Source organism: Polyodon spathula, chromosome 15 (assembly GCF_017654505.1).
Source record: "Polyodon spathula isolate WHYD16114869_AA chromosome 15, ASM1765450v1, whole genome shotgun sequence".
NCBI lineage: Eukaryota > Metazoa > Chordata > Actinopteri > Acipenseriformes > Polyodontidae > Polyodon > Polyodon spathula.
Genome location: NC_054548.1, coordinates 16,219,560 through 16,236,982, shown reverse-complemented (window position 1 = coordinate 16,236,982; position 17,423 = coordinate 16,219,560). Strand labels below are relative to the sequence as shown.

At 34.2% G+C, this 17,423-nt stretch overlaps 2 protein-coding genes across 4 annotated transcripts in view; one reads left to right on the top strand and one right to left on the bottom strand.

Annotated features, from left to right (window-relative positions):
* Positions 1-3,158, top strand: part of LOC121327809 (F-box-like/WD repeat-containing protein TBL1X) — a 59,352-nt gene extending 56,194 nt beyond the window's left edge. Inside the window, exon 15 of one of the 2 annotated variants that reach the window (XM_041272018.1) lies at positions 385-3,158. In XM_041272018.1, coding sequence (XP_041127952.1) covers positions 385-411 — 27 coding nt within the window. In that variant the 3' untranslated portion in view covers positions 412-3,158. The remainder of the gene's footprint in view (positions 1-384) is intronic. The other variant, XM_041272017.1, reaches the window with a different exon arrangement.
* A 325-nt stretch (positions 3,159-3,483) lies between these two features.
* On the bottom strand, positions 3,484-15,564 carry LOC121327743 (G-protein coupled receptor 143-like). 2 transcript variants are annotated; one of them, XM_041271926.1, is made up of 10 exons: positions 15,244-15,564; positions 12,195-12,304; positions 11,057-11,151; positions 10,520-10,612; positions 8,382-8,491; positions 7,994-8,102; positions 7,188-7,305; positions 6,849-7,083; positions 5,128-5,244; positions 3,484-4,197 (listed from the first exon to the last, which is right to left on the bottom strand). In XM_041271926.1, exons 1-10 carry the CDS (start codon positions 15,497-15,499, stop codon positions 4,106-4,108), a joined length of 1,335 nt encoding a protein of 444 aa, XP_041127860.1. In that variant the 5' UTR covers positions 15,500-15,564; the 3' UTR covers positions 3,484-4,105. The 2 variants fall into 2 exon arrangements, with proteins under 2 accessions (XP_041127860.1, XP_041127861.1); XM_041271927.1 differs by lacking the exon at positions 5,128-5,244.
* Positions 15,565-17,423: the final 1,859 nt, after the last annotated feature.

The following is a 17,423-nucleotide window of genomic DNA, read 5'->3' as shown; positions in this document are numbered from 1 at the left end:
ATTTTGTGTTTTGTTTTTGTTTAATTGCATTTTAGTATAGTTCTAGCGTGGCAGGTGTCAAAATTTCCTCCAGTCTTTAACTCCTATTTTTTTTTTTTGTTTTGTTTTGTTTAAGAGAACTTGGATTACATTAATTCGTTCTTTTGAGTTCTAGTAACTAACAGGCTTTACCTCAAAAAATAGACATTAAAGACTGGAGTAAAAGTTTTGAAAGTATGGCCTAGAGAGCACTCTACATGCTGTTGTCTTACACTTATCTGTTGGGACCAGTTACGATTTAAACCTTGCATTTCTTGAGGCTTGCTGAAAAATCAGTTTATGTGTACCTCTTATTGATGCAAATTATTATTAACTTTTGTTTATTTTTTTAACCTGCAATTCTAGGTATGTGTTCTTGACCTTCGAAAATAGTATTCTGGCAGTGAGTGTGTTAAAATGGACCGTCGGTGAATGTGTGGAAAGAAGCACACTGTTGTATTGTGACAGCTTCACAACTGTTGGAAAAACATTGCTGTGATTCATATTAAGAAGTACCAAGCAACTCCCCTGGCCATTGGATTGAGCTTGTCGTGAAAATCGATGAGTAGAAATCAAAGGATGTGGGGGGATACTGATCATACCTGAGAGGACTGGGGACTGTGCTGTGGACTGAAGGTTGTGCCAAAAAGTAACCATTGATAAACCAAAAGAAAAAAAGCAAGTGTTTATCACCTATACAAGGATCTGTTTTCTTTCGGATTTGGGCTACAGTCAATCTCCCAAAGGAATTGAATCAAACAAGACCATCTATGCTATCAGAACCCTCCTTTATTTATTTATTTTTTCCTTAACAGTTTTTTTTTTTTTTTTTTTTTTATGGAAGCTGGGGTAATATGTAGAATCCTGATGAGACACTTCTCACTCATGGGATTTGAATGGATATCATATTTTTAAAGATTTTTTTGTTTTGTTTTCAAGAGGGGGGGTTTGAAAAGATGTAAAACTTTTGATAGATTGCCTCTGCTTTCTTTTCTTTTAAGTCTTGATATCTCTAGAGCACTTAAGTGAACTGTCTTTGAAGTGCTTGACGCACAAGATCCCCCAGCGTACAGGAATATTAATACAGAAAATAACCCACTGTATTTTATGAGGGGGAGTTATAACTTTTTTATGTATTGAACTTGAATTTTGGGGCCTATATGGGCTAAGCAGGAACAGATTGCTGTCCTTCAGTGCGTTGCAGGTGCAACTCTTTTTGAGTGGCCCATCTTTTTAAAGCTGCAGTATCCTTAAATGGATCTATCACAGGTTTCAGTGTAATTCCTGTTTTCTACAGACATGCAGTTGTAACTCTAATACATGCAGGCCTTACTGTTTTTCATTGGACTTCATGAAGTTATTTTAAAAGGTGCACAGATGAATTTTTGGGTTTGGTTAGTTTACACCTTAATATGTGAATTTCACATAAGGTAATGTATGGGAGGATACTGTATAAACTTTTAATGAATGTAATGTTAATTCAAAGTAACATATGACTAATACACTTAAACAAAGAAAACCTGCCAGTGCTGTTTATTAAATGTTTATGTCCAAAACATATTCAAAGATGACATTTTATTGTACATTTTAGCAAACACAAATATATTTTGGTAGAGACCTGCTTTATTACAAACATTGCAAACCAGTGGCCACTTGAGCATGCAAGCTTACAAAATTAAAATATATCAAAGTTTAGATTACATTTATTGGGATAATAGATTATTAAAAAAAAACAAACAAAAAAAAACAATAATCCAATTCCCTATCTGGATGTAAATTTCTTGAATGTAAAGTTTGTAAAATAATAATAAAAACAAAAAAAAATTGAAATCACTCTGCATATTTTTTACGTCAGCTTTCAAAGCCAGTCATGTTAGTAGCTGCAATAAACATTGAGTCGATTCAAAAGCGAGGTATAGTAAAATAATAAAATATACAGATTTTGAAAACTGACAGTTATATCCTACATACTTTGGTTCACATTATTAAACATCTGTTCAGGATCGGACACAGCTGACCAATGGAGAAAGATACATTTGTGTTCTTTTTTTTTTTTTTTTTTTATTTTTGTGGTGAAAAATATTTACATCTGGATAAGCCAAAACAGACCAGAACAAAATACTCCCTTTATGTGGTTGTTAGAAATGATTTTTTTTTTTTTTTCTAGGTGGTGTACCTTACTTTTTTCCTCCTCTCTAAAGGGATGGGGGGTAATTTTCTTTTTTCTTTCAATGTTCTGTTTAATAAAGGGATACTGCATCTTTAAACACTTGTCCAATCTCTGCATTGTTTGCATTAAGCTAATTTTAGATCCACGTGAAGTGCACTTTGTCAGATGTTAGGATCTGCTGTGTTTCGTCTTTGTGTGTGTGTCTGTGTGTGTGTGTGTGTGTGTGTGTGTGTGTGTATATATATAAACATTACTTAAACATTCAATCATTCGTTCACTCTTTCATGCATTTATTCACTCAATGAAATTATCATTTTCTGGCTTCTGCTGTTTTGTTATTGTCTGTGTCAGACTGACAGCCAGATCCAGTTTAGAACAGATCCTTTGACCATTTCTCTACTTCACCTTGTGTAGAGTAGCTCATTTGTTTCAAGAAATGAAGTCATATTCAGTGTCTAAAATAAATTGCTCTATTTTCATATCAGAAAACACTTGTGTCTGTGTTTCTTATTGTTTGTAAAATTGCTTTCGGCTAAATATTTCTTTGTATTTATTTTAATTCTGGGCTTTTCAGGTCTCATGTCTAACCCACTGTCTAGAGCAGGCATAAGTTTTCAAACCCAAGCAAGCGTTATTTCTTGACTAATGAAATTCAAAATTAACGAAGTAGGTTTATTTGTGTGTCACGTTGCACCTGTTTCATAAATTCACACCATTTTAAATTGTGTGGTAGAAAGTGATTCTAAACACACTGCATCTACTGGTAAATTGTTGTAGCATTTTTTTTTATTCCTGCATTTTGGGAGAAAAACTGATGGCAACATACTTTGTAATCACATGATTCAGCACAGAAATCAGCACTGCATGGCAAAACAGTTTCACCATTTTTTCAGGAATTTCTTGGGCACTACAAGATTAAACAAAGTAATGCAAACCATGAGAACGAGTAAAACTAGGAATAGTGGACTGCCAAGATAATAGAATATCGCAACTAGATTTGTAATATTAACTTTATCCAACAAATTAGTATTAGCACAAGAACGATGGCAATGCTGCTGAATTTTCTATTGCCTAACGTTATTAAAAACAACACATATTTTAAGATGAGCTGTTCTGGAAAGCTACTTGGATTAAGCAAAAATGTAATTCTGTTTTTAAACCCATATTTTATACCTTGACATGAAGACATCTGTGATTGTTATATATATTATATATATCTCTATATATATATATATATATATATATATATATATATATATATATATATTTTTTTTTTTTCCATTAAGTACCGGGCCGCTTATAAGAAAAAAAATGTCACAAACATTACAGCATGTCACGTTAAAAAAAGAAATAAAAAACGAAATTGTCAGATAGAATCAAATGAAAACATGATGACACTGGATCAAACCAGCCTCCAGGTTCAGGAACCCACGCGTATGTGCCTTGCTACTTCTGATAGATAATAATATTTCAATTGTAGACCTCAATGGGTCTGCAATTTAAATGTTTAAACAACAAAAAACTGAATTCAGTTGAATAGCATATACAGTTGCACAACATATATGTCTCCAATTACCAGGGATTTATCCAATGCAGGGCTTTGTTCAAGGTCAGTCAGGCTGACAGAATTAGGGAAACAAAAACATTATTTTTAATAGTTTTATTGGATTGAACACATACTTTGTTCTTTCACAATAGAGCTGTCTTTTGATGTCACTGCATATAGTACACTGGTTTGAACATAATATGCATTCTTTATACAAAGATGTTTGAGTTAATGTCAGCTTGGCAAGAGGGGTGGAATGAGGCTTTTATAATGGAATTGAAGACACACATGAATAAGCAAGTTCAATTCGATCCAGTGAATCCAGAGATTCTGTAACGGGTTGGGTGGTTCATCTCACCAGTTTATGTTCCTCAGTTTTCCACAGATTCACCATCAGCATCTAAACCTTCTAAGTCATGGAGCTCACTTGAAATGTGTTTTTCAATTGTACTAGACTCTGAACCTAACAAGATAAAACAACAAGGGAAAGGACTATATTAAATATGTATATTCATGTTTCCAACACTTTTTGTATAATGCTTGATTATTGTTATTTGGAACTCCTAGAAGCAATATTTGCACTTGATGATGATGCATTAAACTGGCTTAAAGGTTCCAAGTATGGTTAGCGTCTTCACTCGGCAGTGTTTAATACTATCGAGACCCGGACTCGGAGGGTAGCCCTGAGTCCGGTACTAAATTAGATCGCATTAGTTAGTGTGGTTTGTCAGACGTGTGGACGCTGTATAACAAACTACCTTTTTTGTGTATAATCCAATATTCCAAAATGATTTTTGATATGTTTGGTGCTTGGACATTACAAACGCACTAGTCAGAACAGACGCCTGAAGAAGTTGAGAACGACTTTCAAAACATCCGTACCATATACAATTTCCGAGTCCTGTTGTAAAATGGTGGATTGTTGAGCGATATGATCAGATGCCGAAATCAAGGTAGTTTTATATCTGGATTTATATTTCTATTTTTTTAAGAAACAAAGAAATAACGTTCATGCTATGAAGAGCTATGTCTTCCATGAGGGTTTTCATGTGATGTCACATTTTCTCCCACTGCCATATTGGTGGTCAAAAAGCGTTTCATATCAATGTATGTCAGTGGCGGATTATTCCTTTATTTATTACGATTATTATTAAGTTTAACATGCTTAATGTATAGGCGTTTTTTTTTTTGTTTTGTTTTGTTTTCCATAAAAATATACACTTAAACGTGATTACACTTAAGCGGATTGGTGATTCTCGTTCTTTAAAAAAAATCCTTCATTGTGAATAGAATCCTAAGGCACTGCATAATGACAATTTACTAAGCGCAGCGTTTAATAATAATGTAATAATTTAATAATTTTTAATTGTAGTGAAATGTTTCATATACATACTGTAGCGTTCCTGGTTCCCGCAGGCAGACGCATCACACAGAGCGAAGCAATCCACGCACAGGCGGAGGGCGGGCGTGAACCCGGGACCTTTCGCACTAAAGCATAGCGCCGATACAGCTGTATAAAAGAGCAGACCCCTTTTGAATCAGCACAGTCATTAATTAGCTATACTGTTCTATGTTTTTAATGTTTTGAATTTCGCGATTGTATAATCACTAAAATACATGACTTGTTTTGTTACAGTAAGTGTTCTGTACTGCGGGGAAGAGACCTTGGATCACAGTCTGTTTATCATTATTGTAAGTTGTTGAGTTTTCATAGCTACTACTAATATTGTTTATTACTATTCATTTTGTTGTATGGTAAGTAAAACAAAATATGCCTGGAAAAAAAGATATAGTTCTAATTTCCAAAGCAATTCAAATGTCAAAGGCTATAATTATTATAATAGAAGTACTGTAGTTTTTCTATTAAAAAAAATATATATATATATTTTTTTACATCGAGTTTCCTTGACCCTTGCGTTATTTCGTTTGATGTATGCAATAAGCTATTAACACAAGATTTTCATAACACTGATGGGTGGACTTCTTATAACTTTAATTACAAGGGGAAGAACTCGTCTGAATGACAGACATAAAGGAGTTAATGTTTGCACAGAAATGTACACAATGTAAGTTTTATGGACTTGTTTTATTTAAATTGCATCATTTTACAGCTTTTCAAAAAATCTGAAATAAAATTTTGTACACATTGCTTTTTTAAAGCTGATATTATGAATAGCACATCTTTTAATACAATAGTTTTCCTGAGTTGTTGCATAACGTTAATAAGCAACAGTACACTATCTTTATATTAATGTATTGCAACACAAAACTGGTGACATTACAGACCACGTGGGTGCATAACCATGAGAAGGGACATGCATAGCTCACTTTAACAGCTTATTAAGGAATTTAGAAAACATATAGCAAGTTACTGAAGTCTTTTCCCCACCTGTTTTCACTGGAAAAAACATTATAAACCCCATGGGATTTTATTTATTGTTTTGTTTTTTAGTTTACTAGAAATAAGATGGGGACGCTAGAAACAAATATAGCCAGTGCAACAGTGCATGCTGCATAATGCCAATATGAGACCAATGTCAAAACTATGAAATTACTTGTATTTTATCTAGTATGTGTAGAACACTCTATTTGATGAGCATGAATGTAAATGGATACACTTCAAAATACATTTTCAATATCTGCACTCTGCTTACACTGTTATACAGCAAAATGATATGATCAGGAAAAATGATGAGAAATGATGATGGTTAAATATATAGAGGTCCATCCTCCCAATGAAAACATTGTGTACATGCATGTAGTAAATATTAATGGTAGCTACAGCATGTCTATTTAATGCTCCTATATTTTGAACCGTATTCAATAAATTATACCAAACACATCTTTAAAGTGCATAAAGACAACTCCTTTGGCTATAAAATTGCATTTTGTAACATTTTCTCATTTTCAATATAAATATCATTGCCCATCTCCTCAAAAAAATAACATTTTATTTGGGGGTGGGGGAGCTTTTAAGATATAATAATAGAAAAGACACAATTACCTTGTATCTGTGCTTATGCATTATAACTTTATGGCATTTAATAAATGTGAGTTACCACCCATGATATATTGGTGAGCTGCTTTTGGGATGTTCGTTACTGATTCTGTTACCTTCAGAGAGGACGCTTATGGCATCAGAGTGCTGCTGGCCGTTCCCGTTCATGCTCTTCTTAGCATCTTGGACGAAACCCTGGTAGTTGAGTGAAGAGCCGACAGTGGGGTTGTAGACATGCGTAGCAGCAGCTGACGAGGATCCTGAATCCCAGGGTATTTCCCTTCGGCTCTGAATGTTGAGGTCAATATCCCATCCAGTCCAGCCATGAAAAGCAAGTGTGTTGAGAAATCCCTGCATTGGATTGAGGATGCCCTTCAGACAATGTTTAAAATGTTTCGGAAGGCTAACTTAATCAAGAGACAAAGCTATTAGAATCAGCTCTTGGTGTCACCTACCATAATAAACCATGTAATCAAGATTGCATTCCTGACATTTTTCAAGGGGCTCCCTTTGATATCTTCCTGCATTTGCAGATAGAACAAAAGGCTCTCGTTGATAATATTTGGAAGCCAACTGTCAAAAGAATGAAAATTAAATGTATTTGTTAACGAAGACCCATAAAAAAGGTAACTTATTAAAGATCCACGTACATACCAAGTAAATTATTCAGTACATTCAAAAAATCTACAATCGTGATCAATTTAATCCAATAATTAAGGGCGAAGTAAAGGGCAAAAAGACATGGGTTGTACTGATTCGCCTTCAAGTCTTATTGCGCTTAGGAAATGGCTGGTGTATGAATACTGAAGTGTGAATTTCCTGTCTAGAATTAAATGAGATTTAAACCACTGATTGGACTCTCTTAACTGTATGGGATTAGAATATTAACAGCCAATCAGGATTCAGGAAATTTACAAGCTAGTTTATAATCGTTTTAGAATCAATGACAGCACTGTTCATTACGCATTATAAATGTGATTTCTGACTGTATTATTGTCAATCTTTAAAATATCAATAATCTGAAAAGTGTACAGCATTTAACATGTACAATCAGCTACAGATTATTGTAGTAATTTTTTGTATGTTTCTTGACAGACTTGTATTACAAGTGAGTGTTACCAAATGTCTATTTTAACTAGTTTTAAAGAGCATTCACGTTTACAAAATGTTCATTAGCATGGAGTTGGCTCTGAAATTGACATTCATATGAAAGCTAATGTTTTACCTTTTGAACAGAAAATAGATACATTGTATAACTCACCAAATAAGAAAAACAATCATAATCTTGAAAAATCGGATTTTAATCTCTGTTCCCAGTCGTCTTTCATTTTCTGTGTAAATTCCTTGTCTTCCCTTCAGTAGTGAAGTAACTGTAATCACAAAGTTAAAGTGTATGGATTACCAACTTCAGATTTGTTTTTTATGCATGGCAGTCTCAGAATGAACACAAACTGGGTATGTGAAAATGAATAAAATTGCATTTTAGCTCAAATGAAATCAGCATAGTCTATTAAATTATCTATTTTAGACACACTCCTCTAATTACAATGTATTAATGAACATCTACACTTAGTATGGACTGGGAAAGGTAACTTAGAAAAACAGCAGTTTCTTAGAAGTTATGATAAATCCACTTGAGTTGTGCTTACTGGCTGTTCCAGTTCTGCCGAACAGGATCGGATTAACAATCAGAACTAGAAGAATAGGTGCATAGGTGGTGATGTAATGAAGCACTGCGTGTTCCAGTCCATTTTCACAGCTTGAAAATAAAAGGAATAACATTAAATACAAATACATGTTAGTAATGAGTTCCTAAATTACTAATTGAAGTATCATTAAATGTGATGTTAAGTCTTAGTTTAACTAACAGACTCTAACATAAAATAAGTTTATTAAAAAAATAAATAAAAATCTCGGACTGAATAGCAGCAAAGCCAAAAAAATTGATCGTGTTTAACCAGACTGCACAAAGACACAGCTTCAATAACGTTTGCACTCATTGAACATGTGTCATAAAATTGAATTTTAACTCTGCTTGCTTCTACTAAAAACTAATGATGTCTTTTCAAACCCATTGCAAAGGATACACTGCTTCTAAACCCAGAGTCATATTGGGGAGCTAAGTGAGTCACATGACTGAACAACAACCCTGGGCTAGTCTAGAGTATTTGCAGATTACTGTGCTGCAACATAGATAATGGCTGTATATATGTAACATGATTTCTATTTTCAGGGTATTGTAACAATCCCATGACACATACATTCTACTCAAAGGTGTCAGGGTGTCAGTATTGTTATAGTCAACTTACGTATCAGGAAAAATCTTGTGTTGGTATAGAAGTATTAATTCAGTTGGCTGAAATGGTTGTATTGTAAACTCTGCTGCAGACATGGAATTAGTTTTAAGCGTGTGAATGAAATTATTTTCATGATATTGATTTCAAGGTTAGAGTATGATTTCTTTTTCAAGACAATAGCACCTAATCAGATTTTGAGCACATTGATAAATATAGCTGCCTAGAAATAGGCTTTGATCACTATATAGATATTTTGATTATATTCTCACTGAGCTTGTCTGGAGAATTCTAACTGTGTAAGATTGACCAGACTTCCTTATTCTATTCAAATCATGTGTCAAAATGGCCTTTCAGCTAGGTTTGTCCCTCCTATTTACCCTCTCTAAATAGAGTCATATTGGCCAACCATTGAAAGGCAACATTGGCGTATGGTTTAAATGGAAGGAGAAAGTCTGTTCAGTGACTGGCAGTTAGAATTCCCCAGACATGATCAAAGCAAGTTCAAAGCTAGGTAAAGACAGATCTAGAAAAATAACCCAAAACCACTGTCAGGACCCAGAGCCACTATGGCAAGCCAAATTATCATTTAGAGATCTCTCGGAATGCATTTCAAGAGATCTTAAATTGAACTGCAGATATCTCAAATTGACTTCCTGTGAGAATGCTCTATTTCAGGATATCTCAAGCTAGACAGGAACTCGATTCAAGATATCTCAAATTCAATCTGAGATATCTCATTTATAGCTCCATTTTGAGATGCCTGTAATTGGAGCTTTAAATTAGATATCTCAAATGCATTTCAAAATATCTCAAATTGAATTTGTGATATCTCGAATTGACTTTCAGTCTATTTTGAGATATCTTAAAATGGGCAGGAAGTCCATTCAAAACATAGAGCATTTTCACAGGAAGTCAATTTGAGATATCTCATATTCAATCAGAGATATCTGTAAATGATCATTTAGTTTGTCATAGAATCGCTGTCAGTGATTGGAAACATAATAAAAAGACAAGGGAAATGTGGAACCTTTTCTGAGATTGTGATTACTTTTTTTAAATTGACTCATTCTGATTGCTTTATGTTTTTATTTTTTTCCTCAATTAAGAGATTAGAAATATGTAACACGTTTGAATACAGATTGTTGTAAAGTCTATTTCACAGCTCATCATGGCAACAACTGCACTCCCTAGCAAGCTCACCAGAGGGAGCCATTGTGCATCAAGCGTCAAGATTGCACTTTTTGATACCTTTGTACAGAAAACCTGTGAATTGCATTTCACTAAGCACATATTAAAAGCACATATTACTAAATCACACATTCATCGATATATCAAGGTCACAGCATCTACAACTATTTTAAACATGTTTTATTAGGTTAAAGCATTTCATGACAAAAGGAAAAGCAACTTCATAATTATTATTATTTTTTTTTTTTTTTAAGACACTTGCCTATTTAATGCTCTTTACCTTTTCATTGGTTTAAACATACCTTGAAATTGAAGGGTAGTAGAGCATAGTCACTCCTTCCACACAGAGTAGAACAGCCAGACCCCAGGTTATCATGTGGTACAATACAATAGTGCTGAAACACAAGTTAGCATGACATTATGACATCCAATACAGTATATATGAAAATAGTGGCTACATTAAAGTACACTGTATGATGAATGAAATACAGCACACTATGTTCATTTAAACAGTAGACCCTCTAACCGTAGAACTACCCACTGATCCTGAGACTTAGAAACTATATATATATATTTATATATATATATATAGAGAGAGAGAGAGAGAGAGAGAGAGAGAGAGAGAGAGAGAGAGAGATTTTTACATATTAAATTGACAATACCAAACTGTAAAAAGTATTAATTGTACTAATTGCAACCTTATGCTTATGATTACTGCATGCTGCAATTAATAAATATCTTTTACATTTTACACAGGATCCCAAGATAACAGTATCAAAGCAAAATGATTGCCATCAATTTTGCATACAAAGTAGGCATTCTTTCAGAGCTTTTAGTACCTTTGTCCAGCTAATCTTTTGACAACTAGGTATACGTCCACTGCATAGCAGAACGTCCACCAGAAGGAGGCACTGTAAAATAACTGGATCCACATCTGTGAAGAGAGTTCATTAATAAGAATAAGTACATGAGAAAAGGCCATTTGGCCAATCAAGATGTGTCCCATGTTAGCACACCATTCTCCCCTACTGGGGGGAACTCATTTAAAAGTCTTTTTTAAAATGTTCCCAGTGTTTTCGATCCCATTACGTTACCTGGCAGGCAATTCCATGCATTTATAACTGTGTAAAAACTGCTTCCTACCTTCACTCAGTTTCCATGTATGCCCTCTTGTTCTTCTCTGTGCTAAATTTCAAGTCCTTCTTGGGTTAGCTTTATCTGTACCATTTATAATTTTAAAGACTTCAGTCAAGTCCCTTTTTTCCATTCTTTTTTCTAGGCTGAAGCGATTTAATTATTTTAGTATGTCCTCATAGCTAAGTCCTGGGATCAACCTAGTTGTTCATCTCTGTACCATCTCGAGTGCAATTATGTCTTTTTTTGTACTGAGGCGACCAAAACTGCACACAGTATTCTAAGTGGGGTCTAACTAGGACATTGTATATTCTTAGCATATCCTCTCTAGACTTTTAGCAATATAGCTTCCAGTTTTTTTTTTTTTTTTTTTTTTTTAAATATATACGTTTAACTTAATTACATTTTAAAAGGAAACATTAGGCAGAATTTGCTGGTGTGAGCTAAATAATGTATTGTTTTTTATCTAATGAATTAGAGCTAATTTCATAAATGCTACTAAAGCTGTTATCAATAAAGATAAATAAATAAAAGAATTACAAAAATATAAAATAAAAAATTACTGTACCTAAAAAAGCTACAATGGCACTTTCAATCAGTTTTATCTTATGTGTTATTTGTGTAACAAAGAAACTAAAGCATACTTCTCTGGGCATTTTCTCATGTTTTTTTATTTTTTGTGAAACAGTAAATATATGGCATTAGTTAACCCCACAATCATTTAATGTTACAACTAGAATGCAGAATGTGGCGTGTCCCAAGGACAACAGAAGTGAAAAATGAAATGTGGACTGAGGATTACAAATGATTCTACAGGCAAAAAAACAAATGTGCCATACATACCACGCTGCCCACACAGAAAGCTGCTGGCCATACTTCAGTGGTATTGACTACTGACATTTTTGCAATGAAGTTTGGGGAGCCAAGCCATACAGAAGATCTGAGAAGTATCCCTGAAAAAAAACAACAGTCATTCTTAGTAGCAATAGTGGATTGACAGAAATAGGTTTATGGAAGTACTACATAAGATTAATTTCTACTTCTGAAACATGCAATATCGTTTGTGACCCATTATTTACCAGGGTGCTGTAAATTAATGTATTATTTTCTTATTAACCAATTCTGATACAACACTGCTAATGGAATATGCATGATTTCAATTTTTTATAGTAGTGTATGTGCATCATGAGTTTTGCTTGAAATCAGTCATCGCAGAAACTGCAGCATTTGTGAGATATGCCAGTGTTGCAAATATTTGACTTAATATCAAATACCATGGACATGATACCGAAGTGATGAGTGGGTAGACACCAGATAAAATATTTTAAAATAATGTGCTTGGTTATGAAACATCTTGCATTAGTTGTCCATGTTAAAATAGATCATGTATCATTATCTAATTAGTTCTTATTTGCATTGGTTCCAAGTTCTGTTGAGATTTTTTTATTTATTTTTTTACTCATTTTCCCTATTGATAATAATAGGTACCATCTTGCTTGCAGGCCCGTATAATGTGTTATTGTTTTTTGGTTTTTTTTTTTTTTTTTTGCTGATGGTATTGTGTGATATTTGATCATTCAACTTTTTTCAAAAAATTCCACAAATAACCAACAACCAAATATCATAATTTCCTGAATATTCAATACACTGTATCTACAAGTTTGCAATCTATATCCTGCTTTGACACCTTGTGGGTTTTAGTTTATCAAGTAGAAACATTTGTAGTACAATAATTTGAATAAAAAAAGTACACAGTATTTTCATTATCTTCAGTCAATGGAATAGTGAATTATAGTAGACAAGCAAAAAAAAGAGTCAGTCCAATAAGACATAATTGACCAATTGTAATATTTAAAACTTTGCCAGATGCATATTTCTTGAATGCAAAAAAGTTCAGACCATCAAGTGGGTTCTTATCATGCTTTACTATCAATTCAATTAAAGCAGCAGTGCGTGAAGTGGCCCAAGATAACACAACTCTCAAAATACACAAGATAAGATGATAAGGGGAAAAAACTAAGAGTAATATCTCAGTGCAATGTCAGATGGAGAAATGAATGACTGGACTAACATGAGGTGAGCCAGTCAGTTATCAGCATAGCCCCTCTGAGGAATATGTTGGCAGTGGGTGTACCTGAGTATGTTACATTGGCAGAGTTCTACATCTAGTTTGTCATGAAACCTGCTAAAGACCTTCTTATCACAACTTGTATGCAGTATGTATCATAATGAGGTTACTTGTCTCATTTGCAAATCTGATGTGAATTTAAATTGTGAATTTGCTAGGATGGAAAGGCCTTTTTATTTTACAAACAGTTAAATGATATCAGCTTTAAGATGGACACAACAGATTGCAGAAATCCAGTTCAGATAAACATCATTAGGAATACTCCATTTTTTTTGATAAACAAAATATTCCACATGTATTCAGAAACATTCAGAAAGGTAGCCATCTCCTTTCTACTATCTTATTTCTTCTTGTGCTGAAAGTTAGTCTCAGAGTGAGGCTGGGGCTATGGGAATGCAACCAATCATTTGGTAAAACGAAATAAATAAATAAATGTCTGTTACAACAGGTGACAAAAAAAACAAACAGCTAACTTATCCATAGAACACACTAAGTGTTGAATTGGTAAAAACTTGATCATTTTCTTACTGATTCAATACGTTGAGTTGTTTAACCCACTTGAAACATTTCTTCCTAAGTTATGCTTGTTCTATTATAAGATTGAACTGATTGCTTATTTGCTAATTTGGTTTTCACTCCTTTGTTAAGCTTAGTTAAAACAGTTAAAATGTTTGTCTTTCACATCGCGGGATTGTTGTTATGAGTTCCTTGGAGTTTGAGTTTGAAATCCCACGTACACAGACAAACGCGTCTGTTGTAAGTGAAGATAGTACTTAGAGAGGCTGTTTCAGATGTAGAACATGAAAGTGTCATTAGAAAAATAAAAATGTAAACTGGTGCAGGACCAGAAAATGGTACATTGTCTGAATGTGGTACGTGTACCAAAACTTGACACGTGTAACGTCAGAAAATAGTACACTGTCAATGGAGTGACAGCATACCAGACAAACTGCAGTTCACCCACAAAATTGTATGTGTTTACAATTTTAGATAACCCAATTTGTTGCTCATCAGTTAAAATTACATAGCTTGTTTGAACAGTAGTTAAAGCCAGGAAATAAATGCAAAAGCTAAATTTACATCTAAAGTCCACGTAATTGATGTAGGGTTGCTTTTTTTCCTGTTTTTTTTTTTTTTAATGTTGTTTAAACAGGGAATGAAAAACTACATCTCCCAGACAGCCATAGCTATCCAAGAACAATGATTGACTGGCAATCAGTTAAACAAATGCACATGTTTGTAATTTAACAAGCTAGGCAGGTATAAAAGGACAGGTTTTAAAGACATAGGTGTTGGGATAAGCAACCCCCCTACGTACCCCCCTATTCTCAACAAAATTAGCCGTTGACTATAAATAAACAGAGCAACATTCATTTAAGGTCTATTTTAAAACTATTTTAAACTTACTATAAGGATTAAAGCCTCATTGTTATGGTATAATAAATACAAAAAATAATTAATTTAACATTATATAACCCTATAACTTTAGTTTGGCCGAGAAATTTTAGTATACAATTAAGGCTGGATAGTAACTATTAGTGCATTCATCAGCTTCATCACAACTTCATCACAGCCCCCACCAAAAAATAAATAATAACAAGACGTGTTTGTTCCTTTGCAAGACATAAATGTATGTGTAATCTTTCTTTAAATTTCATTTTGCATGAATACAGCTTTGAAAAAAGCTTTTCCTAATGATTAACTGTAGCTTAAACACAATGCATTCTCCTGTCTGCATTGCCTTACAATAACATTGTACTTCACCTGCACATCCCAGGATATCACAGAGACTGATGATGAGACGAATCCTAGATGAGGATGCTGGCTTCGGCATAGGATACTGCCCCAGTCGCCTATACCCTCTTCTTTTGGGCAAAATCTGGAGGATAGCAAATATGAGGCTCAAACTAGCGCTGCCAATGCAGATTGCACTGAAGAAGCGTGACTGAAAGTTTAAAACAAATCGGGTTGACTCGTCTCTGTTGGGACAGCAGAAAGTCTCAAGCCTTGGGGATGCCATGGAGAACTGGATCTGATCACAGCATCAGAGTAAAAGAAAGCAAACTCATTCATTTCCTCTCTCCTCTCCTCAGTCTAATCACGGGACAGGACATCATGTGCTTCTCTTTAATCCCTCCAGCCGCAGTTAAACTGGCCTAAGGGAACCCCCTTAAACAAAGGAATCTCAAATATGGCATGGGATTTTAAATCCCCCCTTTTTATGCTCATTAGCGAATTACTGTTTTTTGGTTAAACCTTGTTATGCTTTATGTTTTAATTTTACTCACTGTTTTATCATTATTTTTTTCCAGAACAAAACAGTTTTGTTATGCAATACACATGCTGAATTAGTTCCAGCTAATTTTCCATTTCACAATGGAATCTTCAATGTAACATTTAAATCCTGTGAACTCTTTCACTGCAGATGCACATGGCAGCCCTGACATGTATTCTATAATATGAAACAGATCCAATTCATTTTGCTGCAAGTCAGTTTCAGTGATGATGGGCAAAACAATGATTCTGACTTTTAAATATGCATCAATCATTTTGAGGTGAGTAGTAGCAGGGCCTACTATTGAGAGATACTCAGCAGTAAAGTCTGAGTCACTCGGAAGGCCAGTTCTAGGTCCTGTGAACACTTTCCAGTGTGTGATTCTTCTTGTCAGTGTCCTATATGAACTTCTTTGTCATACAATTGTGGATAGCTGCCCTGTGATTGACTGCACAGTACTGTAGAGATATTCCATACTTCCCCCAAGGATTTGGTTCTCTTCCTGTTGCCAAGTCGTGTCCCACCCCCACCCCCAACACATCTCAAGAATCCCCCAAATCAAACAATCATCTCCCACTTTAAATCTGTATGTGAATCTGTGTGCATATTTGTCAGCACCCCTTCCCAGTATGGACTAACACATGAAGCAGGACTAATGTGAGTAGGTATTTTAAGCTTATCTTTACAGTAGATCAACAAGGGCAACAACCCCCACCCACCCCTCAGGGTTTCCCCCTAAACAAATTATCCTGTGAAATGACCCTACAACACTGGTCTTCAACAATGTGATAAATACAGCATTGATCAAATAAATACACTGAACATTCAGGTATGGCAAAATGCATCATAAACTCCATATTTGTATATCTCAGATACAGTAATTCTACAAAAGCTGGGGTGTGAGCACTTTTAAAATACCTAAGTGGGTAGATTGTAGGATTGACAAGCTGGAAACATTTCCACATTTAAAAATATAAAATACTGCACACATTTGTAGGATAAATACTTTGATTTGTAGGAAATATACTGCATGTACTGTGAGCAAGTATTTTAAAAACAGGTTTTGAACTGTGATTGAAAAGGAAAGTTTTTACCATTTTAAAAGGATCTCTTATCCTGTTCTATTTTCACACATTGCAGTGTAAATTGCATAAGGTTCAGTGACATAAAGCGATCATTCAAGTTAGTGTTATCGCAATTATGGGTCCAACTCACAAAGCTTGAATGTCACTGTGTGTTCTGACTTTTTTATGGGATATGTTTATTTACTATGCCAAGGACAGGTTTTTTTTGACATTCTGGAAGTTACGCTTTCAGGACCTGGTGATCGAGCACACCACACGCAAGCTTCTTTACCACCATACAAAAGAGCTTTTACAATGTAACAGGGCTGAGGCTGGGTACGAACTGGAGGCAGCTAGTTAAGTTGACACTAAAAATGTATTATTATTATTATTATTATTATTATTATTATTATTATTATTATTATTATTATTATTATTATTATAAATTGCAATATATACTACAATCTAAAAAATGCATCACTTTCCTGAAACAGAGCTCTTTAAATGTACAAATAGCTTTTACAACAATAGTTGTAAAGCTATTGTATGATAAAAAGTAATGTTTTTCTACCACAGCATATGCTAATGGGACCTACGGATAAGAT